This window comes from Dromiciops gliroides, chromosome 1 (assembly GCF_019393635.1).
Source record: "Dromiciops gliroides isolate mDroGli1 chromosome 1, mDroGli1.pri, whole genome shotgun sequence".
NCBI lineage: Eukaryota > Metazoa > Chordata > Mammalia > Microbiotheria > Microbiotheriidae > Dromiciops > Dromiciops gliroides.
In genome coordinates this window covers 641,233,627-641,257,185 of record NC_057861.1, presented here as the reverse complement: position 1 = coordinate 641,257,185, position 23,559 = coordinate 641,233,627, and the positions used below count along the sequence as shown (strand labels likewise).

The window sequence follows — 23,559 nt, the reverse complement described above, 5'->3', positions numbered from 1 at the left end:
CCTGTAGCAGCTTGGGAGATTGGGGGAGGAATCTCATGCACGATTTATTTTCAAACTTAACTCTCATTTGTCCGTGACAATAAGCTATACGTAGAGCGTGAATTATTAAAATTCACAGAAAATGGGAAAAATAACTTGAAGATAGCTTTCCTTTAAAAAGTCTTTTTCCGGAGTTGGTACTAAGGAATATAACGATTGGAGTAACACGGTCCCTACCCCGTCGTCTGTCCTCCAGGAAAAGAATCTACGAGGATAAAGGTCAAAAAAATATATAAGGGGAGGAAGGGGGCGCAGGAAAAAAAAACTCTCAAATTTATCAGACCTTTAAAAAAAGGGGATGTGTATGGGGACGGGGGAGTCAGCTACAATTTTCCAGTACCAAAGTTATGCCAGAGAGAAAATGCCTGTTATTTGACATTCCATCACCCACCTGGCTAACCCAACTCCAATCTCACTGCAGGGTGTATTATCCCCAGACATTTATTTTAAACTGTTTTTTAAAAAGTTCGGACGGACTTTGCCAATGTTTTCTGTACCACACAGTCGGAGACCGGGCAAGGGTGCAACTTGAGTTGGCACCGAGGAGCCTTTCTAAAAGCGGACTGTAAAGAACCACATTTTCTTTAAGCTCCAACCTAGGATATTCCCTCTCCGCGGCACCCCCCACCCCCCGCCCTCGCCTCCATCCCCCTTTTGGAGGCGACAGACAGGAAAGGGGAGGAAGGAACTGGGAGTTTCCCTGACTCTCCTTTAAACAGGTACAGGACGGCAAGGAGTGTTCGGGGAGGAGAATTACGACGCGGGGAAGGCAAGATGCGTGGGCTTGGGGAATGTCACGGCGGAGGCGGGCGTGGAAGGGTTTGGTGGAGGGAAGATACCCCGGAGGAGGAGCAGGAGCGGGATGGGAGGGCTCAGAAGTTCGGGGGTAGGCACTCAGTCCCAGGGCAGGGGGGTGGGGGTCGTCCCGGCCGCGGAGGGATGGGGGGGGGGAGAAGACGATGGGGGAGAGGGGGAGGGAGCCGGGCGGGCGGCGGGGTATCCTCCTGGACTTACTCGGCTGTACCAGATGCTGAGGTGGGCCGGGGCCAGCACTGCGAAGAAAGCTCTCTGGGAATCGGTCTGGATGTGAAAGGGAGGCTCCGCTGGGCTCCCCACGGGGCAGAGCAGCCTCTTGGGCCAGCCGCTCAGGAAATACATGGTCCAGCCAGAACCGGCCCCCGCTGTTTTGCTGCCGCCGCCGCCGCCGCCTCTGCGCCGCCGGGTCGCCGGCCCTGTTTCCCCGGACCCTTCCCCACCCCCACCCACCCCCCCTCTCACACGCAGCCCCTCCGGGCCGGACCCCCGCCTCCCACACCGGTAGCGGCACCGGCGACGATGGCTGCTCGGGGCATCTGCCCGCTGGCCGGGTCGGGCCGGGCCGACGCGACACGACGCTCGCTCCCCGGAGCTGACGGGGCTGACTGAGGGAGGGAGGGAGGGAAGGGGGAGAGGGAGGAGGGGGAAGGGGATAGGGAGGAGAGAGGGAGGAAGGGAGGCGGGCAGAGGGGTGGAAGGGGAGGGGGCCCAATGGAGGCCAGCCCCTGGCCCCGCCCCTTCCTTCGGTCGCACGGTGCGTCAGCACGCCCCAAGTGGCGTAGTGGCGAGGAGGGAGTGACGACGTGGGGGGAAGCAGGTGAGTGCGTGCGCTCTGCCGTGTGCCCGCCCCTCGCAATTACGCCTACTGGTCTCGCGAGTAGGCCCCGCGACCTGGCGGCGTCAATGCGCATGCGCCATCGCCCGACGCTTTAGGGCGCTCGCTATCGCTTTGTCCATGTTCTTGCTCCGGCGCTTAGCGCAACAACAGGCGCTTAATAAATGATTGGTTTCTAACCTCAGTTTCTTCATAGGTAAAGTGGGGGTAAACCTTGGACTACCTATATGCCACCCAGGAGTATTGTGTGGAAAACAACACTGCGGATCATAAGAGAAAAAAAGCTTGAAAACCCAGATATAGACATCTGGGACGCATCACTACCACAAAATCGAGGTGAGGGAAGTACCCGACAGGGCAGTCAGGAAGCTCAGGTCAGGCTGAGCGTGGCTTCCCTCATGGTCTCTGAATTCCCATTGGTTGGTTCTTCAGGTAGAGAGGACCCAGGAAAGAAAGAGAGGGCGGGATCACTAGCCTGTGCTTGACTCGCACGGGTAGGTCTCTGCACGGATTCTGTCACGTGGAGAGCTGAGCTAAGAGTTCGGTCCGGAAATTTGGGGTGACTAGCTGAGATGGGGGGAGGGGAATTCGAGTCAAACCACGAATGCTTACTAAGCTCCTCATATGTGCCTGACACAGAATACAAAAACGCCCATGGAAGTGTCCTTTGCCATCGTGGAGCTTACAGTCTATTTACAGAAAGAACTTGTTTATATGAAGGAATATCCAAAATAAATGCAAGGTGATAGGGGTGGTGGGAAGGGATAGAGAAGGAAATTCAGGAAAAGTCTGTGGAAGATGGAGCATGAGCTGAACCTTGAGGGAAAATGAGGATTCTAAGAGCAGAGAAAAGGGAGTGAGGATCAGCCAAAAGGCCAATTTGGCCAGATTGCACCGTGAAGTGTGAAGAATGGATTGTAAAGGTGAAGGATTTGAGACAGTTCAAATAGAAGGCTATAGCAATAGCAACCGGTCTAAGGAGATGAGGGCCTGAATTGGGGTGGTCGCTGTCAGTGGAGAGGTGGGGGGAAGGGTGGTGTGGAGATTAAAAATAAATTTTGTCAAATAACTGGATATATAGGGTCATGTCAAGTCAACAAATACCTACAATGTGCCAGCTATTGGAGTTAGTATTAGGGATACAAAGAAAGACAGAAACAGCCCCTGACTTCAGGGAGCTCACAATCTAAGGATAACCACTTACAAACATACATATGGATTAAACTGAAGATAATCTCAGAAGATGGAATGAAAGTTAAGAGTTAAGGATGCGGGGCAGCTAGGTGGCGCAGTGGATAGAGCACTGGCCCTGGAGTCAGGAGTACCTGGGTTCAAATCCGGCCTCAGACACTTAACACTTACTAGCTGTGTGACCCTGGGCAAGTCACTTAACCCCAATTGCCTCACTTAAAAAAAAAAAGAGTTAAGGATGGCACTGAGGTTGTAAACCTGGGTGATTGGAAGGATGGGGGTTGTATCATAGAAATCGGGAAATTCAGAAAAGGAGTGCTTTTGAGGTAGAAAAATAATTCTGTTTTGGACGTTTTGAATCTGAGATGTCTATAGAGCATCCAGTTTAAATGTCCAATAAGGTAGTTGATGATGCAGAACTGGAGCTCAAGAGAGACAATAAGATTGGAAATGCAGATCTGGGAGTCATCAGCATAGATGTGGTAATAAAATCTTCATGAGCTGATGAGATCCAGAGAAGTATAGAACGAGAAGAGGGGAGAGTATAATGTGTCAAGTCAATGGATTGATTCAAGCTTGGAAGTAATTGGTAGGGGTAATGTATAATAATGACATTTGTATTGCTTTTTAAGGTTATGGAACTTAACATATATTTCATTTGATCCTCACAACAGCTCTGTAATAAGGCTATATTATTATGCCCATTTTACAGACAAGCAAACTGAGAGAAATTAAGTGACACAATATACCCACAGAGGGAATCTGTAGGTACTAGCATTCACAGAAACATTCACAGGCACTCTATTCACAGAAGCACAGAATGTTTCAACTGCAAAAACCATTTGAGGGGAAGTGTGCTATAGAGAACAGCACTAGATTTGTGATCAGGAGAGCAGGGTGACAGCTTAGATATTAGCTGTGTGACCATGGAAAAGTTGTCATCATAAAATTTGGATTTGAAAGGCACATGAGTAACCATTTAGGCCAATCCCTTCATTTTAGGCTTGAGGAAATTGAGGCCCAGAGGAGAGAAATTAATTTTCTTAAAGCCAATTAGCCTGCAAGTGGTAAAGCCAAGGATTCAAAGGCATATCTTCTGATTCTTAACAGTGCACTTTTCATAATTTCAGGCTACCTTCTTAATTTCTAGTTAATAGCCAAAAGGTAAAATGTTACTTTCTGCCTCCATGTTCCCCACAGCAATGGCAAAACTAGGCCAGAAAGATGTCCCCTCTGAGCAGGGGAAATTCTACCAAATTTCCTTAGCATCAAAGCCTCATAGGCTGGTGTGAGAAAATGGGTAGTTGTCTCCTCTCAATGAGGATATAACAGTCAATCATACTCCTCCTAATAAATACTGCGTTCTGATTAGCTAGTTTTTGCGTGTAGATTGTAACCCTTGAGTAATTGGACCAATGATGAGAAAGGGGAGAGTCCATTCATGTTAGGGACTAGGGTTTAAAACAGGGCCTGTGAGCCCCCTTTCTATGCACCCACTAGCTGCACACTAGGTGCCTCCTTCTCAGGAGAAGGAAATAAAAGAGCCTTTGTCACATCACTACTGAGTTCCTGAGAATTATTGAGAAGAGGATTGTTTTCCCTCACAGCTCGGTCTTTTATCCTTCAAGCGGCCAGGAACCAATCCAATGATTCAAGCCCTAATCTCTCTCTCTCTCTTTTTTTTTTTTTTTGGTGAGGCAATTGGGGTTAAGTGACTTGCCCAGGGTCACACAGCTAGTAAGTGTTAAGTGTCTCAGGCTGGATTTGAACTCAGGTACTCCTGACTCCAGGGCCGGTACTCTATCCACTGCGCCATCTAGCTGCCCCAAGCCCTAATCTCTTAAACCAACCAAAATCCAAGAACAGCCTCCCTATACCATTTAAGGAAAACCAGCCCAGTCTATATAAAATTAGTGCTTCTCTTACCATATCCGTTCCCTTGGTGGCAATGTTCCCAATTTTTTTTAATTTATTTTTTATTCTGTTTTATTTTTGTGGGACAATGAGGGTTGAGTGACTTGCCCAGGGTCACAGAGCTAGTAAATGTCAAGTGTCTGAGGCCAGATTTGAACTCAAGTCCTCCTGAATCCAGGGCCAGCATTTTATCCACTGTGCCACCTAGCTGCCCCCTGTTCCCAAATTTTTTAAGGGACCTTCTACCACTAAAATTCTGACCTCAGGAAAAAGCCTAGCATTAGCAGCACCAGAGGAGTGTAATATAAATAATAAAAACACAAAATACTACAAAATGTCCTTTAAAAAGTATAATCCATGCAATACTGTTGTGCTTAAGAAATGATGAGCAAACAGATTTCAGAAAATCATTGAAAGATTTACATGAACTGATGCTAAGTGAATTAAGCAGAAACAGAACATTGTGCACAGTAACAGCAATATTGTGTGATCAACTGTGATAGATTAGCTAGTCTTGAAAATACAATGATCCAAGACAATTCCAAAAGACTCATGATAGAAAATGCTTTCTACATCCACAAAAAGAACTATGGGGGCAGCTAGGTGGTGTAGTGGATAAAGCACCGGCCCTTGATTCAGGAGTACCTGAGTTCAAATCTGGCCTCAGACACTTGACACTAGCTGTGTGACCTCAGGCAAGTCATTTAACCCCCATTGCCCCGCAAAAAAAACAAAACAAAACAAAAAAACTATGGACTCTGAATGCAGATGGAAGCACATACAATTTTCACTTTTTAAATTTTTGTCTTATTTTTGTTTGTTCTTTCTTGTGGTTTGGGAATTCTCCTTTTGTCCTGATTGTTCTTTCACAGCATGACTTAAGTGGAAATATGTTTACATGAGTGTACTGTATAACCTTGCTATCTTGGGGAGGGGAGAGGGAAGGAGAAAAGTTTGGAACTCAAAATCTTCTAAAAATGAACGTTGAAAACTATCTTTACATGTAACTGGAAAAAATAAAATAAAATAAAATACTGTTTAAATGGAAGTATAATCCATGCAATAGAGGTGACATGAGGGCTAATTTATAAAAGTTCTCGCCATATAAAATGACAACAAGGAGCAGCATCAGGAATATCAGGGCCACAATTTTAATGCCAACTCCTTTAACACCATCATCATCAAATCCCATCACAGGGCAGGGTCACTTGTAGCAAGATAAGTACAAGGTCATAAGCCTTTTGCTTACAACCTGTCCTTTGATCTAAATTGATACTGAAATTCACTCACTCATCCTTCCCTGATCTATCAGCAAAAACCACATCCTTCCTGAGAATTTCAGAAAAGAGATTATTTTGTTCCTATAGGATCCTCTGCTGAAAGATTGCCCTCTTCATACAGGGATTTCAGATTGTTCCCAGATCAGTCAACAGATCCCTTTTCTTCCCAGTGAATTCACCTTTCCTAGGATTATGTAAAAACTGTTTCATTTCCCCATATTATTTTTTTATTTAAAATGTAATTTTTTTATTGACTGGGTTTGGAGATTGAGCTAATTCATAAGATATTGACTATTTATGAAAAAGAAATTATCTCAACATACACTTAAAACTTTAGAATATTTGGAACCAAGAGTCAAGACAAACAGTTAAGAAGCAGACTGATGAATAACACACAAGAGAACAGCTACATTTGCAAATTCTTTTATACTTGGGAGGGGTCATCTATCTATTTTTCCAATCTGCTACATGCAGAATCTGAGTTTTGCCAATGCATTTGAGTTTTGATGCTCTTCCATTTCCAGGAGAAAGATATGATACACTATCTTAGAGGTTTTCTTATTTTGAAGTAATTCTTTCCCCCATATTATTAAAACGCACTTTAGTTGCAGGATTGGTATCCTAACTCCTAACCCCATGCAAGTTAGATGAGTTTTTCTTTAAAAGTATTGAGAGTCTTGGGCAGCTAGATGGCGCAGTGGATAGAGCACCGACCCTGGAGTCAGGAGTACCTGAGTTCAAATCCGGCCTCAGACACTTAACACTTACTAGCTGTGTGACCCTGGGCAAGTCACTTAACCCCAATTGCCTCACTTAAAAAAAAAAAGTATTGAGACTCTCCTCTAGACTTGGTTGGCTCAGGGGACTAAAGGCACAGACTATTGATCTCACTTCCTGGACGTCTGGGTGCAAAGCAGCCTTTTAGATAGAGCTGGTGAAACTAAGAAAAATAAGTGACTTGCCCAGGGTCTCAGAGCTGCTCAGAGGGCAATCACATAGTTTCCCTCCCCTGCTTCCACAATGGGAACCAAAGTACCAATAATGAGATTGTTTCATTCATTATCCAAAAGTGGAAGTCTGTCAACACTGAGCTAGAGCATATATGTATGTCCCTGGAAGTGGCAGGAGAGCTCAGTTTACTTCCATATATGCTTTATGGGATGTGCTTCATTCAAGCCTGTTGCCAAACACTGTCAATGTAATTAAACATTACGTTATACAAAGGATGATTTAAATTTTAACACACAGAGCAAATCATACTACATTCTCTTATTTACCCATAATATTAACTAGTCCTACCCTCTAACCCTCCTGAATGTTCTTGACATTTGGTTAAGGGGGAACCTAGAAAGGGAAAAGAATGAGAGGATATTTGTTGCAGCAGGAGAAATAGGACAGCCAACCCTATCATGTTAACATCCAGCAGACAGTTGGAAATGTGGAACTGGAGCTCATGAGAGATGTAAATTTGGAAGTCATTTGCATGTGTATCAGTGATAACTGATGGCATGAAGGGTAGATTTCCTCATTATAAGACCCAAGAATGGATTGCAGAAGAAAGTTACATGTCATTTACTATTATCATTGAAAGATAATTTTGGTCAAACTCGAATAGAAACAGAGCCACTATACCACACATAAGGATCCCTCCAGGCCGCATATTGACTTAGAAAACCACATATTAACATTATTTATGTTCTATTGAATTTTTATTTATTTTGTTAAATATTTCTTAATTACATTTTAATATGGTTTGGGTGTGTTGGGGGCATTGTGGCCAAGCCATGTTTTTGACACCTCTGTTTTAAATTATAAATCATAAGATTACATAGCACTTAGCACATTGTGCCTGGCATGGGGTAGGTGCTTGATAAATGTTTGTTTACTGACACAGCTAGTAAGAGTAAGTCTGAGATTCAAACCCTGAATTGTCTCCAGAGGCAATGCTCTTTATGCTACAGACACTATGCCGGACTGGACAGTTTGGACTGGGTTTAAAAAAAAAAAGTGATTGACTTACTTGGAGATAGGATTTTTCTTTAGCTTGCTTTCTTTCCATGTCTGATATATCTTTCTGAGTGTACGGCCTATGCATAAGGTCTTTCAAGCTTCTCTCCTGAGCCCTTTTCACTTCTTTCCCTACATAACCCACTCTCACTCTGCCTTCCATATCCAATCAGTTGCCATGTCTTTTCTATTCCCTCTCCTTAACATTTCTTGCATCTGTACTCTTCTATTTACCCCACCATCATTCTAATCCAGGAATGAATTATCTCTATTGAGACTACTATACTAGCTTCCTAAATAGTCCTCCTTCCTCCATCATCTCCTTTCTTCAGTCCATTCCCCCACTCAACTTCTGAGTTGATATTCCTAAAGCACAGGTCTCAACAAGTCGCTCAAGAAACTTCAATAGTTCCCTATTGCCTTGAGAATAAAATACAAACCCCTATGTTTGGCATTTAAAAGCCTTCACATTTTGGGTCTAGATTTTTTTCCAGGCTCATTATTCTTCATCACTTACTCTGTGCTCCTATCAAACAGGTCTACTTACTGTACTCTATGTTCAATATCTCGTCTCCCACCTCTGTCCCTTTGTATGTTGTTTCCTATGCCTAGAAATTTATTCCTCCTCATCTCTTCCTTTTGGAACACCTATCTCCCTTCAAGGATCAACTCAAGTATCATTTCCTGGTTTCTACCAGTTGTTAGTACTTTGCCCTCCTCTCTTCTCCCTTACCCAATTCCTGTGCATTTTTAAACATGACCATTTATATATTTATTTTTTATATATTCTGGTTTTTTCCCCTCTGTGAACATGTAGAGTCTCCTAGTAGGATGTAAATTTCTTGATGTCAAAAACTATTGTATTTTTATATTTTTATGTCCAGAACCTAGCACATTACCTGGCCACAGTAGATGCTTTTGAATATTTTTTGTTGGTTGATAAAACTAATTATTATCTTTTATAAATGAATTAGACACTTTTATTTGTATCTGGGGAAAATGTATTCCATGTAATAGGCAAATATTTAAGTCCCCAGAATGTTCAGGTGAGCCTTGAAAATAAAGATGCTCAGAACCTCAGATGCCAGACATTTTTGGCAGAGCTAGTCATTGTCACCTTGTCAAGCCCTGTGGTTAAAAACTAATTAACTTTTGGTCTCTTGTTAAACACCAGTACAAGGGGCAGCTAGGTGGCGCAGTGGATAGAGCACCGGCCCTGGAGTCAGGAGGACCTGAGTTCAAATCCGGCCTCAGACACTTAAACACTTACTAGCTGTGTGACCCTGGGCAAGTCACTTAACCCCAACCGCCTCACTAAAAAAAAAAAAAAAAACAAAAAAAAAAACACCAGTACAGGTTGCAATGCCCCGCTTCTCTGACACAGATCTTAGTTATAAACGCCATAGGTATATGTAGATCATAAGTATATTTTACCAGGAGATGGCAAACATCTTAGGATGCCTCCAACATTTTAAATTGTACCTTTTTTGAGTATTCTACCACTGTTCATATAGTTCCCTCTGGTGGCCAAGCCATTTAGTGGCAGAAATAGCTGCTTAAACATCCATTGCCTTATGATTCCTAAGAATTTACTGAAATAATTTGCTTTTGCAGTTTTTTCCATTGTGGATTATTTGGTGAAAATATATACTTATGGAAGTACATACTTAAATAGCAACACTTTCCACATAGTTCATCATAGCCAACATAAGGAAATTGAAGCTGGGCAATGAAGCACAGGCCTGTAAACCCCAGCTATCAAAGAGGCTGTGGCTGGTGGATCACTTGAGTTTGAGAGTTCTGAGCTACAGTCGGGCTAGAGCCAAGCAAGTGTCAAAGTAAGCCCAGCACCAATGTGGTGAGCCCCCAGAGTATGAAACCACTGGATTGCCTAAGGAGGGGCAAACCAGCCCAGGTTAGAAGAGTGTCAAAGTGTTTTTGTAATCAGCAGTGGGATACAGTCTTCTGTGAATGGCCACTGCACTTCCAGCTAGGGCAAGAAAGGGCAAGAAAAAAAGGGAGAAAAAGACAGAGAAAGAAAATAAATGGAGACATGGCGTGTTGAAGATGACAGGTAGACTATAGAACTTCCACTGGACTTTGAGACAGAAGACCAGGGTTTCAGTCTGAGCTCAACCCCCTTCTAGTTATGTGACCTCAGGCAAGTCACCTTGACCTTTCTAAGCTTATTTTTTATATCTTTAAAATGGAGATAATGTCATTTAAGCCACCTATCTCATAGTTTTACAATGAAGCGCAAACAAAATGATGTATAGTATAGTCCTCTAAACTGTAAATTACTGATAATCATAAGTTATTATTATTTTAATGACAAACATAATGTAAGTTGCCAGGTTTTTGTGGTTCGTGTTACCTATAATATAGGGCACCTAGGTAGCATAGTGGATCGAGCACTGGCCCTGGATTCTGGAGGACCCGAGTTCAAATCCTGTCTTGGACACTTGACACTTACTAGTAGTATGACCCTGGACAAGTCACTTAACCCCAATTTCCTCAAACATCCGGGGCCTTCTCCAGTCATCCTGATATATGTCTTGCTACTGGACCCAGATGGCTCTAGAAGAGAAAGTGAGGCTGGTGACTTTGCATAGCCCTCCCTCACTTAAATCCAATTCACTACAAGTCATGACATCACCCTGATGTCATGGTCTTCTTCCAGAATGAAAGACAAACAATAACAACAAAAATTTTTTTAAATGAGGGAATTCAAAATTTCATAGCATGATAGTTAACAATTAATAATAATATTAATGCATAATAAAAACAGAGTGCTTTAAAGTTTGCAAAGTACTTGATGTAATTAATTATCTCATTTGATACTCACAACAACCCTGCATGGCAGGTACTATGATTATTATCATCCCCATTTTACAGATATTAAAGTTACAAGAGGTTCTCTAACTTGCCCAGGATAACATGGCTGCTCAGTGTCAGCAGCAGCATTAAAACCAAAGTCTCCTTGGCTGCTGGTCCAGTATACTCTCTAATATACCACTCTGCTTTATCTCTATTGTATACATTGTCTCTCTACACATCATAATTTATGTAACAATGTCATGTTATCCCATTGGCCAATTAACATGTTAAAAATAAAATCAGATGCCCCGGAAGCTTAATAGGTCCTCTTAAGGTGACTTTTGGTAAATTACTGCTTCATTGAACCAAATGTAATCCAAATAAGTGAAAAAAGCTTCCCCAAATTTCCAAGTTATTAATATTGGGGGGTAGGGGTGGGAGTGTTGAATATACAGGTTTTAGGATGTGCAAATATGGATAAGTTCTTCCCCTAAAGTCTTTCTTTAATGTTTCGTGATGGCAAGGGTTCTTAATGTTTTTGTGTGTGTTATAGACCCTTTTGGCAGTCTGGTGCAGCCTGGGGACTCCTTCTCAAAACAGTATTTTTAAATGCATAAAATAGGGGCAGCTAGGTGGCACATGCTGGATTTGGAGTCAGAAGGATCTGAATTTAAAACTGACCTTACTAACTGTGTGACCTTGGGCAAGTCACCTAACCCCAATTGCCTCCCTCTCCCTGTCAAATTCATAAAATATATAAGATTATGAAAGGAACCAATTACATTACAAATGAAGATATATGTATCTTATATGTTAATTATTGTTTACATGTTGTCTCTCATTACAATGTGACTCCTTGAATGCTGGGACTATCTTTTACTTCTTTTTGTATTCCCAGCGTTTAGCACAGTGCCTGGGACATAGTAACTTAATAAATGGTTATTTGTTGATAGATTGATTTCAGGGATTGTGTTTTTGCCTTTATTCGTAGCCCCAATACTTAGCCCAGTGCCTACTACATAGTTGAAGGTGTTCGGCATCAGATGCCTTCAGCGAGGATGAACATGGCATCAAAGTCAGCTACTGCACTGAGGATAAGTTATTTCAATTGAAAGGGCTACAAGCCAGGACCAAAGCACAGGGAGAGTTGGTGCATAATTTTTTGTGTGCATTCAATGTAACCTCTGAAGCTGAGATGCAACAAAGTATGGATCAATTCTCTGCCCCTTGTGCTAATTTTGATCTAATAATTAACACCAAGAAAACACAGGTGCTCCACCAGCCAGCACTACACCAGCCATATGTGGAACCATTGGTTACAGCAATGGAAAAGTTCTGAATACTGTGGATAAGTTCACTTACCTTGGGAGCATACTTTCCAGGAATGTACACATTGATAACAAGGTTGACATATGAATTGCCAGAGCTAGCTCAGTGTTGTGAGAGAAGAGAGGTATTACACTGCCTACCAAACTGAAGGTTCTCATCTCATTGTTGTATGCCTGTGAAACCTGGACAGTGTACCAGCGCCATGCCAAGAAACAGAATTTCTTCCATTTGAATTTTCTTAGGAAGATTCTGAAGATCACCTGGCAGGATAGGATAGCAGACTCTGAGATCCTTTCTCAAACTGAACTGTGAAGCACTCAAACTACTACAGAGAGCATAACTCCAAGGGGCTGGCCATGGTGTTCAAATGCCAAACATACACTTGCCTAAGACTATTTTATGGAGAAAAGACTATTTAATGGAGAACTCGCATAAAGCAAGCACTCACATGGAGGTCAGAAGAAGCCATACAAGGACACTCTCAATGTCTCTTTGAAGAACTTTGGAGTTGTTTGCATGACATGGGAGACACGAACACAGGATTGCCCAGCATGGAGTACCCTCATCAAGGAAGGTGCTATACTCTATGAACAAAGCATAATTGAAGTAATTCAAAAGAAATGCAAGATGTGCAAATTTGAGAATCCACCCCAAATGCACACACGGACTATTTGTGCACAACCTGTGCATTCTGAGTTTACCTTGGTCTGATTAGCACAGTCAGACACATTGTAACTTGACTCTAACAGTGATGCCGTTTTGGTCCTCAACAACCAACCAAACAACAACATAATAACTAGCATTTTATTTCCCAAATCTTTGTCTTCTGAAGCCCTTGCTTTCAAGCAGCAACAGAAATTAAACCTAACCACCCAGGTCTTCAATTTTTAGCTCAAGAATTTAAAATTTACACCAGGGTATTTCATTGCATGCAACCCACTTTAAACAGTAAAACAAAACACTTCTTGAAGTTTGTACAATTGCATAATAACTACTCTCGTGGTGGCTATGCTTTCTAGATTTCTTACAGCAGTATAATTGGTTTTCATGTGAATTATTAGAAATGAGTAGTTATTCCCAGGTCTGACATTTCCTTGAAGTCTCTGTCATTTCCTGGATACATGTCCTAAAAAGGCAGTGAACCACGCTGCTGTCAGTGTCATGGAATGCTTCAGTTTCCGCCTTTGTAAAATGGGGAGTGTAACGATTGGAGTGATGCCACCTGCTGGAGAGTTACTGTAGGAAAGCTCCACCATGAGGAGAAGGCGTCTGAGGGCAAGCCATGTGGTTAGTTCCTTGGCGTCAGGAAGTGATGTTTGCTCGTGGGTACTGTCTATCAAAGCTACCAGCCAATTAGCTTAGAGGTGTGTGTGTGTGTGTGTGTGTGTGTGTGTGTGTGTGTGTGTGTGTGTGTGTGTGTGTATATGTATGGGATGTTCTCAGTTTCAGAGGAGGCTTCTGGGAGAAAGAAGGAAGTGTTGGGTCCTTTTGGTTCCAGACCTCACCATGGCAGGTTGGATGATGGGGTCTCTTAGAAATAGTTAGATTTTTACCTTTTTCTCTGATCATTAGATCCTAATGCTCTTTAATAAATAATTAAACACTTAAATACTTTTGCTAAAGTTTCTAATTTATTGGCGACCACTCATTAGATATTTTAGACAATATAGCTAGGATTTTAGCAACTTTACAGGAGATTAATACTTTCAGCCATGACTCAGGGGGTTGTTGGGAGGAAAGGTTTACTTCGTACACCTTAAAATACTATAGAAATATGTATTATTATTATGATCACAGGCAAATTCTATTATACTAAAAAAAATTGTATAGCCAGGTTACCTAGCAGGTATCTAAAAGTCCTACCAGTCTTGTAGTTCGTGCAACTTTTAGACAATTCTCAGTGACTAGGACTGAATTAACAAAAGTGAGGATATTTTTTCATCAGTATGACAAAAGTTGGTTCACAGAGGTTTTTCATCAGCCCATAGACTAGATAGTGGAAATTACCATGTTGGTCTAAAGTTAATTAAGTTCTATTTAATAGTTGTGCATAAGGCATTATGTTAGGGCCTAAAAGGACATACCTTATTCCAAAGGAACAAGATAGGTAGGATAAAAGCAAAACAGACACTGTCGCTAAGAAATGTCCATTATAACATGGTACAATGAAGAGTGTCCTGAATTTGGTGTCACTGGACCTGAATTCAAATCCTGACTCTTCTACTTATCTGTGTGACCATCGGCAAATCACTTCACTTCTTTTGGCTTTACTTTCCCTATCTGTAAATCAAGAGAATTTAATTAGATGACATCTAAGGTCCATTCTAACTCTAGCTCTATGATATTTTGTTCCTACTGGGGTGAAATAACATATATACAGATATGCAAATATAAAATATACAGAAAACCTATACAAAGTAATTTTTGTAGTATAGGGGGGTCGAGCTGAGCACTAACAACTGGGGGGAATTAGTAAAGCCCTTTTGTAGGAGAGGGCTCTTGAGCTGAACCATAAAGGGATCTAGGAACGGGAACATTTCAGGTATGGAGGATATGCTATACAAAGGCATGGAGATGGGAGATGTAATGCCATATAGCATAGACATCGAGGTGGCCAATTTCCTTAGAATGTAGAATGAGTGAGGGGGAGTGATGTGAAAGCAGTTTAGAAAGAAAATTAAGAGCTAGATTGTGAAAAACTATAAATACCAAGCTGTGGGGTTTATATTTTATCCTAGAGTCACTAAAGTTTATTGAGCAGAGAATTGACACATTCAAAACTATACATTAGACAGAGCACATTTCTAAAGTGAGCTCTCTTTAAAATGGAACAAATTCTAAGTATGCACTGAAAAATAACATTGATTACAGGCCAAACTCAAACTTTGTGCAAATCTGATAAGGCAAAAGAGCCTATGTTTGGACTAATACAATCTATGTCCAAAGTGAAAAAAGAGAGATGGCATTTTTCACATGATTCATGTTTACAGATACATGCAAAAGACATGTTGTATTTCTTCATGTTTATTATAATTGTTTTGGGGTTTTTTTTTGGGGGGGGCAATGAGGGTTAAGTGACTTGCCCAGGGTCACACAGCTAGTAAGTGTCAAGTGTCTGAGGTCAGATTTGAACTCATGGCCTCCTGAATCCAGGGCTGGTGCTTTATCCACTGGGCCACCCAGCTGCCCCTATAATTGTTTTAAATAATAAAGAATCTAGTGCAATTGAAGAGACTAAAACCAGGATTTTTATTTATTCTCTGCTGTTATCTTCACCCTTAGCTGGTCTTCCTGGTCCTTAGAGAAAGGGACTTGCAAGTCTCCACAAGAAGATGCTAGAAGTAGAGCTATTTTGAGATTGATAAGTATTTTTTTGAATTCTTTAATGTAGTAAAATTATATGGTTCAAATGTATCCAGACATATTTTCTTAATTTCTAACTTTTCTCTCTTTCTCAAAATTAGTCAAAGGAGACTCTTGATAAGGAATAGACTTTTGGAAAATCTCAAGGAGTCATTTAAAATTTAGCCATATAAATGTTAATATGAATGTATGGATCACTTGGATTTGATAGAGGTGCCTTATTATCCAAAAGTATTTTTTTATGAAACCCTAGGTTAATAGGAGCAAAATGTCCTTCAATTGAATTCCAAACTGAACCTAGCAGATAAAAATCCCTACCTGGTAGCTTCTTTCCTCAGGATAGTACGTCCCTATCTTATGGGGACATCTGGGTGTCCTCATCTTTGCCAAACCCTTTTTTGGAATCCTGTAATCTTATCATGATGTTTCTGTATTTCCTCCATACTTGTTAGAACTAAAATTGTTAAACTGCTTTTGCATCTGGGTTGTATTTGTATCATACTATTGAAACTTATAACACTCTGTAACCAGTGGACAAAAAAACCCTTATATACCCTCAGAAAGAGGGAGTCCCCGAGCTCCCTTCTTTGGAAGGGTCTCCAGCGTGATCATGTTATATTTCTTCTTGGGACAAAATAAATTGGTATTATGTTTTCCTGTCTGTCTCTGATCTGGTTTATTCTGTAGGAGACATTATGTTCTCTGATCTGGTTTTGTTCTGTGAAAGACATGTCTCTGTTCATTATTATTAATTTTTGTAGGAGATATTATAAAATTAATTTCTCTGATCTATTTATTATTTTTATAGGAGGCAGGCAGATAAAAACTATATTTAATTTTCAACATAACCCATGTGGATATACAGGCACACTTTTTGGGGAGGGTGGGGGCAGGGCAGTGAGGGTTAAGTGACTTGCTCAGGCTCACACAGCTAGTAAATGTCAAATGTCTGAGGTCGGATTTGAACTCAGGTCCTTCTGAATCCAGGGCTGGTGCTTTATCCATTGTGCCACCTAGCTGCCCCCTACAGGAACATTTTTATTCAGGTCATGTATAAAATGCTGATTTAAACAACATGGTTCTTCATTGCATGAGACCCACTTTAAACAGTGAAGCAATTTTCTTGAGTTTTGTTTAACTGCATTATAACCACTACTGTGATTATAAAGAAAAAAACCAGAAAATCCTAGAAAAAAAAAGTAAATGCTTAGCATACTTCTAAGTCTCTGTTCATTGTCTTATAAAAATAAATCACTGGTCTTTATATAGACATGCATACAAAAAGGCCAGATGGAAGGTTAACAGAGGCTGTAAATTTCCTCCTTCTTTGTGTTAAACCTTCTGTTCTGTAGCCAACTTATTTATCGTCTTAAAGGCTTAGAAGATAGAATGAAAACATGTAGAAAACGGGGAGGTATACACAGGAAAGTGAGGTCGAAAGAAAACAGTTGACTCGTTCAAAGTCACACAGTAATAAGTACCGGACTGAGATTTGAATCCAGTCCCTCCACTCCTTGCCCCAACTCCAGATCCAGGATGCTTTTTGCTTTAGCAATTTCATAAAAGGTAGAAGGAAAGAACTTTATGAAGGCATATATAGTTTCTACTCCTAATCTCCCCACTCAAGCTTTCATTTTATCTTTTGGGTTTAAAGAAAAAGTTGGTGGAGAAATGGGACTTGGAGGTCTCCACAAGAAAATGCCAGAACTCAAGCTCCCCTGACATCAATAAGTATTTTTGGAATTCCTAAATGTAGTGAAATTATATGGTTCATATGTTCCCAGGCATATTTTCTTATTTTCCAACTTTTCTTTCTCTTTCTTAGAATTATCCAAAGGAGACTCTTGGTAGGGACTAAGACTTTTGGAAAATCTCAAGGGGGTCATTAAAACCCAGCCATAGCATATAAACACTGGGTGGATCCTGCTCAGTTTTTCCTGTGCCACTAAAAAACCTCTGTACCCCCTGGGATGATGCTGTAAAGTAATATCTGACCTTCTCTAAAACAGAAAATCCATTTTTCAACTAAAAATAGCATTTGAAATCCTACATGTCTTACATCTCACACAAAATAAATAATGATATTTTGGGAGTATTTTTTGTCATGTTCCAAACCATAGTGATGACACTATAGCAGATCAAAGAGCAGATATCGCTATTATACCAATTCCATTTTTTTTTTTTAAATAGAAAGAACATGTATAAACCTATGTCAAATTGCTTACAATCTCAGGGAGGGGGAAAGTGAGGGAGGAAGGTGTAGAATTTGGAATTGAAAACTTAAAAAGAAAAAAATGTTAAAAACTGTTTTTACATGTAATTGGGGGGAAAGAAAATACTTTTAAATTTAAATTTTAAATTTTAAATAATTTATTTAATGGGCAAAGAAATTCATGAGACAAATAGGCATCTTTGCTGATGCCTGCCACTTCCCTTTTTTAAGGTGTTCTCCCTAGCTACATGCAGACTTCTCCAGCTCCAGGCCAACACTGTCAACTTCTTTTCCTGTCTTCTTTCCAAGATCTTAGATTTGTTTACCTTTTGAGCTTTGGCTTGACTCCACAGGGCATCCTGTTTATTGTCTTTGTCCATGACTTAAACCATAACCTATTTCTCTCTGGGGTGGGGTTCTTTCCTGTGGCCTAGTTAATTGGCCCCAAATGATCTGTTTGCCCTATGGAACGAGTAGATTAGATTCTCTCTGTATATGATAATTTTTCTCCTAAATTCATCAATAATCAAGAAGGCTTTAGTTATAAGAGCCATAAAGTCATACAATGGTGGAGTTAGAAGGGACCATGAAGATCATCTATTCCATCCTCTTCATTATATACATGCAACAGGTGAAACAAACTCCAAAAATAAATTTTATCTCTTTTAGCTGAGAATTTACCAAGACTTGTCTTAGAAAAAGAGAACAAAATAGATTAAAGTAAAAAGAAACCATTTGGGAGGGAGTTTACCTTGATAACCTTTAATCAAAATGAACGTTTGTAAGCGATGGTGTAGCCTCTTTAAGCAGTATCTCACAACTCAGCAGGTGACTCCCAGGATTCTGGAACTAGAGAAGACATTAGAGATTAATCCAATCAATTCCTTTTTGGTAAATGAAGAAACAGGCATAGAGAAGGAAAATGACTTACTCAAGGTAACATGACATTAATAAAACAGTAGAGCCTTCAGGAAGATTCAGATCTACCTACCAGTCCAGCATTTTCCCCACTTTGCTTCTCAATTTGTGTTCATTAAAGCCTAATAAATTGAATTATAATTTTATGTTATAAATGCACAAGAAAGCTCTTTCCCTCATTTTTAAAATTGTGCCTCCCTATCTCACCATAGATGGAAATTCAGTGGCCATCCATGGGCCAATTTCATTACTGATCAGCACAGAAGTCTTGACCTGTTCCACTTCTGATCCACCCCTCCTTTGGCAGCCTGGTGGCCTCTGCTCCTGGGGCTTACCACATTGGAACGAGACTTGTTGAGTAACCTGATTTACTTTAACCCTACTTCAGCTCAGAATTTTTGAAGTCAAGTGATTCACCAGCCTCAGCCTTCCCAGTAGCAGAGTATAGGCATGTGCCATGTACCTGATGGAACTCACTATTCGAAGGAATTCTTCTGAAAATTCCTTTGCAAAAAAGTTACCCTTTTCTTAAGTGAATAACCATTCCTAGTTTATCTTTTCTATTAATGTGGATTCTTATATATTAGGGTTGCTTAAAGTAAGATACCTTTGTGAGGATACCTAAGGCTATATTTAAAGCCAACATCAAATTAACTATTGTAATAGTTTTTTTGATTCTATGATGGAAAAGAAATTGGTGGCCTTGACCCAGTTCTACATGAATAGTGATCATCAGAAAAAAAAAATCTACTCCAGATTAAATTCTGATATAATGAACCTTACTATAAGACAGTACCTGTTTTTTTTTAACTATACTGGAATTTTATTGTATTTCCTTGCCTTCAGTTTCTATGCCCTCCAATTCAGACTCTACTCTGCTGCTGAATTAATATTGCAGATACACAGATATCTTTCACAACTTCCTCTGAAGTTCCATCATGGAATGGAAATTATCTCAGACTGTTGTAAACCTATACCAATGGAATTTGAGCTTTAGCAAATTCTACCAAGATTTGAGTATGACTTCAATGATGGGCTCGTCTAAAGATCAGCCTAACTACGTTTGGAGAGGCTCATCAACCAATGACTAGCCATCATGTAATGAAATTTTCAGAAATTCTCAAATTATAGAAACTCATTAAGCCATCCATTAAGGCATAGAGAGATTGTACTGACATAGAGGGAATGTACTGGCAAAATCATAGATTTTTAAAGTATACATAGATCTTATCATATGACTCCTCTGCTCAAAACTCTTATGGTGACTCCAAACAGAGTGTATACTTTTCTTCTTGGCATTCAACATCTCCCACAAGTTGACACCTGTTTATCTGTTATATCTCCTACTTCTAAAAGTTACCAGATGAGCAATCACATAAGTGATCAGCAGTGAACCCAAGAGCATCTTGCTGGTTTAGCATTGAGATGGCAAATAGCAGCAAAAGAGTTGTAGCTGTGCTCTATTGTGTCAACAGACATGGCATGTGGGAACCTGTATTAATGAGAATTTCTAAGGAGGAGAAGAGCTGTTACTGGTGACACTGTAGTAGGTTTAGTCTGGCTAATGTTTGGGACTTTGTCAAGATTGGATTTTTTTTTTTAAGTGAGGCAATTGGAGTTAAGTGACTTGCCCAGGGTCACACAGCTAGTAAGTGTTAAGTATCTAAGGCCAGATTTGAACTCAGGTACTCCTGACTCCAGGGCCTGTGCTCTATCCACTGCACCACCTAGCTGCCCCGAGATTGGATTTTTTTTGTTTGTTTTTGGGAGGGCAGTGAAGGTTAAGTGACTTGCCTAGGGTAACACAGCTAGTAAGTGTCAAGTTTCTGAGGCCAGATTTGAACTTAGGTCTTCCTGAATCCAGGGCCGGTGCTTTATCCACTGCACCACCTAGTTGCCTGAGATTGGATTTTTAACAGAGGAAGAGTGCCAAGGTGGGCCAGAGTATATAAGAAGGGTTCTACTGTATTATCTGGACTAATTAAGGAAAAACTTCTCTAGCAAGGGTTAATTTCTTCCCCAGTGACCAAACCAACAAGAAAGTGCTCAGGGGACAATGTATACATTTTTATGTCCCTTCCTTGCTGTCTGGCAGCAGAATTTGATTCTATCCCTATATGGCCAAGGATCAGTATTCCAATAAGGACTGAATATGATGAGAGAACTTTTCAGACATAATCCAGCTACATTTCTGATGCATAGTACTTGTTTTGAGGCCCTCTTGCCCCTATTACCCTGAGAAAAATGTAAGAAAAGAGTTATGGAACACATTATTCTCCATTGTAAGTGCTCTATATATGTCAGTCAAGCTGAGACTATTTACATATATATATATATATATATGTATGTATATATATACTTCAAGTACTTTCCTACTACCATGCCTTTGCTCACATCATGCCATGCCCTGTGCCTTCTCCAACTATCTCTGCTGTAACATTTTAAAAGTTTGAGAGACATAATATCTGGGGAATTTAGTCATTTTATTAATAATGTCAGCATATTTATTAATAAAAGGATAGTCATTTGGCCATCTCTCTCTTAGACCAAAGACAATCATGGTGGCTGGCTCAGGGTTTATATGTCCTTTGGTTGTTGTTGGTTTTTTTTTTTAGTGAGCCAATTGGGGTTAAGTGACTTGCCCAGGGTCACACAGCTAGTAAGTGTTAAGTGTCTGAGGCCAGATTTGAACTCAGGCACTCCTGAATCCAGGGCTGGTGCTCTAACCACTGCGCCACCTAGCTGCCCCTTATATGTCCTTTGGAAGAGGAGTGTTCCTGAGGGTGACAGTCAACTCTGATTGGTTAACAATTAATGAGAGAATGAATATTACAATTAGGGGCTGAACCTATGAATTTTGATTATGTCATTTACTTCTAAGTTACCCCCAGACTTGGGTAGTCTATTCAAAGAATTTATTCTTACCCAAACCTGAGTAGAGCACAATGGACTTTCTGATGTGGGTGGAGTCTGAATCTAATCTCATTATCAGTATTGTCCTTTAAGAGACTGAACTTTTTTTTTTTTTTTTTTTTTTTTTTTAGTGAGGCAATTGGGGTTAAGTGACTTGCCCAGGGTCACACAGCTAGTAAGTGTTAAGTGTCTGAGGCTGGATTTGAACTCAGGTACTCCCGACTCCAAGGCCAGTGCTCTATCCACTGCGCCACCTAGCTGCCCCGAGACTGAACTTTTAAATCAGGATTTTAGAAAATGGGATGATCTCTGGATCTCCCCAAATCATTGGTTATTAGTAATCACTTCTTTTGATGCCTTTTGAAGTTTTATTCATACTATCAAGCTCACCTCAAAGGCCAACTTCCCCATGAAGCCTTTACTGATCCCTTCAGTAGGTTATAATCTTTCCTTCTTCCAATTTTCTACAGCACTCTGTACTTTTATATTCTATTCTTCAGGGTAGCTATTGTATATTATATTAGTCCATACATATGTTGTACCCTTCTTCTCTAGGCTCCATGAAATAGGTCTTGTGCCTTAATTACCACTGTATCTCCTATAAAGCTTAATAAGCAGGCACTTTTTTTTTTGCAGGGCAATGAAGGTTAAGTGACTTGCCCAGGGTCACACAGCTAGTAAGTGTCAAGTGTATGAGGCTGGATATGAATTCAGGTCCTCCTGAATCCAGGACTGGTACTTTATCCACTGCACCACCTAGCTGCCCCTAAGCAGGCACTTATTACATGACCAATATATATATATATTTTTTTACTAGTTCTGTGTAGGAAATTCCTGGGAAGAAACTTCCTCTATCAATGCAGATCAGTACCTTCTCTACAACTTTTAGTATTAAAGAGGTGCCTAAAGAACTTAGAAATCAAATGACTTTCTCAAGGTCACTTGACCAATATGTGTCTGAGGCATGGCCTGAACCAAGGTTTGCTGTCTATTTACTATAGTATGCATGCTGCCTCTCAAGTTAATGCAACTTTCACATTTATACAGTGCTAAAAGGTTTACAAAGTGCTTTCTTCACATCAACTCTGTGCAATAGGAAATGTGCTATCCCTATTTTATAGACCAGAAAACCCGAGATATATAGCCACAGAACTAGAAAATATTGGAATAAGGATCTGAACTCTGATTTCTTTCTTTCTTTCTTTTTTTTTTTTAGTGAGGCAATTGGGGTTAAGTGACTTGCCCAGGGTCACACAGCTAGTAAGTGTTAAGTGTCTGAGGCCGGATTTGAACTCAGGTACTCCTGACTCCAGGGCCAGTGCTCTATCCACTGCACCAAGTAGCTGCCCCATGAACTCTGATTTCTTGACTCACAAGTCCAGTGTTCTGTTTATGCCAAACTGCCACTCAGTGAATCATCAATTGAAAGTAAGTGGTCAGGGGCAGCTAGATGGCACAGTGGATAGAGCACTGGTCCTGGATTCAGGAGTACCTGAGTTCAAATCCAGCCTCAGACATTTAACACTTACTAGCTGTGTGACCCTGGGCAAGTCACTTAACCCCAATTGCCTCACCAAAAAAAAAAAAAAAAAGTAAGTGGTCATTGACTAGGACTTAGATTTTTATCCTAAAGAAGTTTGACTTGTAATGTTTTGACATTTGTTATTGTAAAGAGGCCCAATATGCATAGATGGCAAACTAGGAACTAACCACCCTTTATCTTTAAAATGTGATTTTTCTCAGGTTAGATTTGGAAGTTCAACTAGGAATAATTTTGGACTGACCTTTGTTGGTTTTGCTTTTGATAACCTGGTTGTTTCCCCAAAGTAAAAAAGCAGTGAATAACAGGATTATAAAATTATAGAAATGGCCTGTTGTTTGCAGAGTTCCAATCTAGTTATATGACCACATTGTGATGATTCTTC

At 40.5% G+C, this 23,559-nt stretch overlaps 1 protein-coding gene and 1 long non-coding RNA gene across 4 annotated transcripts in view; one reads left to right on the top strand and one right to left on the bottom strand.

Moving 5' to 3' along the window:
* The window catches only part of RIC1 (RIC1 homolog, RAB6A GEF complex partner 1), a 159,628-nt gene extending 158,328 nt beyond the window's left edge, over window positions 1-1,300 (bottom strand). For 2 of the 3 annotated variants that reach the window (XM_043997896.1, XM_043998040.1), the window contains exon 1: window positions 1,054-1,299. In XM_043997896.1, the coding sequence (XP_043853831.1) occupies window positions 1,054-1,197 (144 nt within the window). In that variant the 5' untranslated portion in view covers window positions 1,198-1,299. Of the gene's footprint in view, window positions 1-1,053 lie in introns of all 3 variants that reach the window. The other variant, XM_043997970.1, reaches the window with a different exon arrangement.
* LOC122751286 overlaps window positions 713-23,559 on the top strand; it is a 39,360-nt gene continuing 16,513 nt past the window's right edge. The window contains exons 1-2 of the long non-coding RNA XR_006355784.1: window positions 713-758; window positions 1,887-2,026. This is a non-coding gene — a long non-coding RNA (uncharacterized LOC122751286). The remainder of the gene's footprint in view (window positions 759-1,886; window positions 2,027-23,559) is intronic.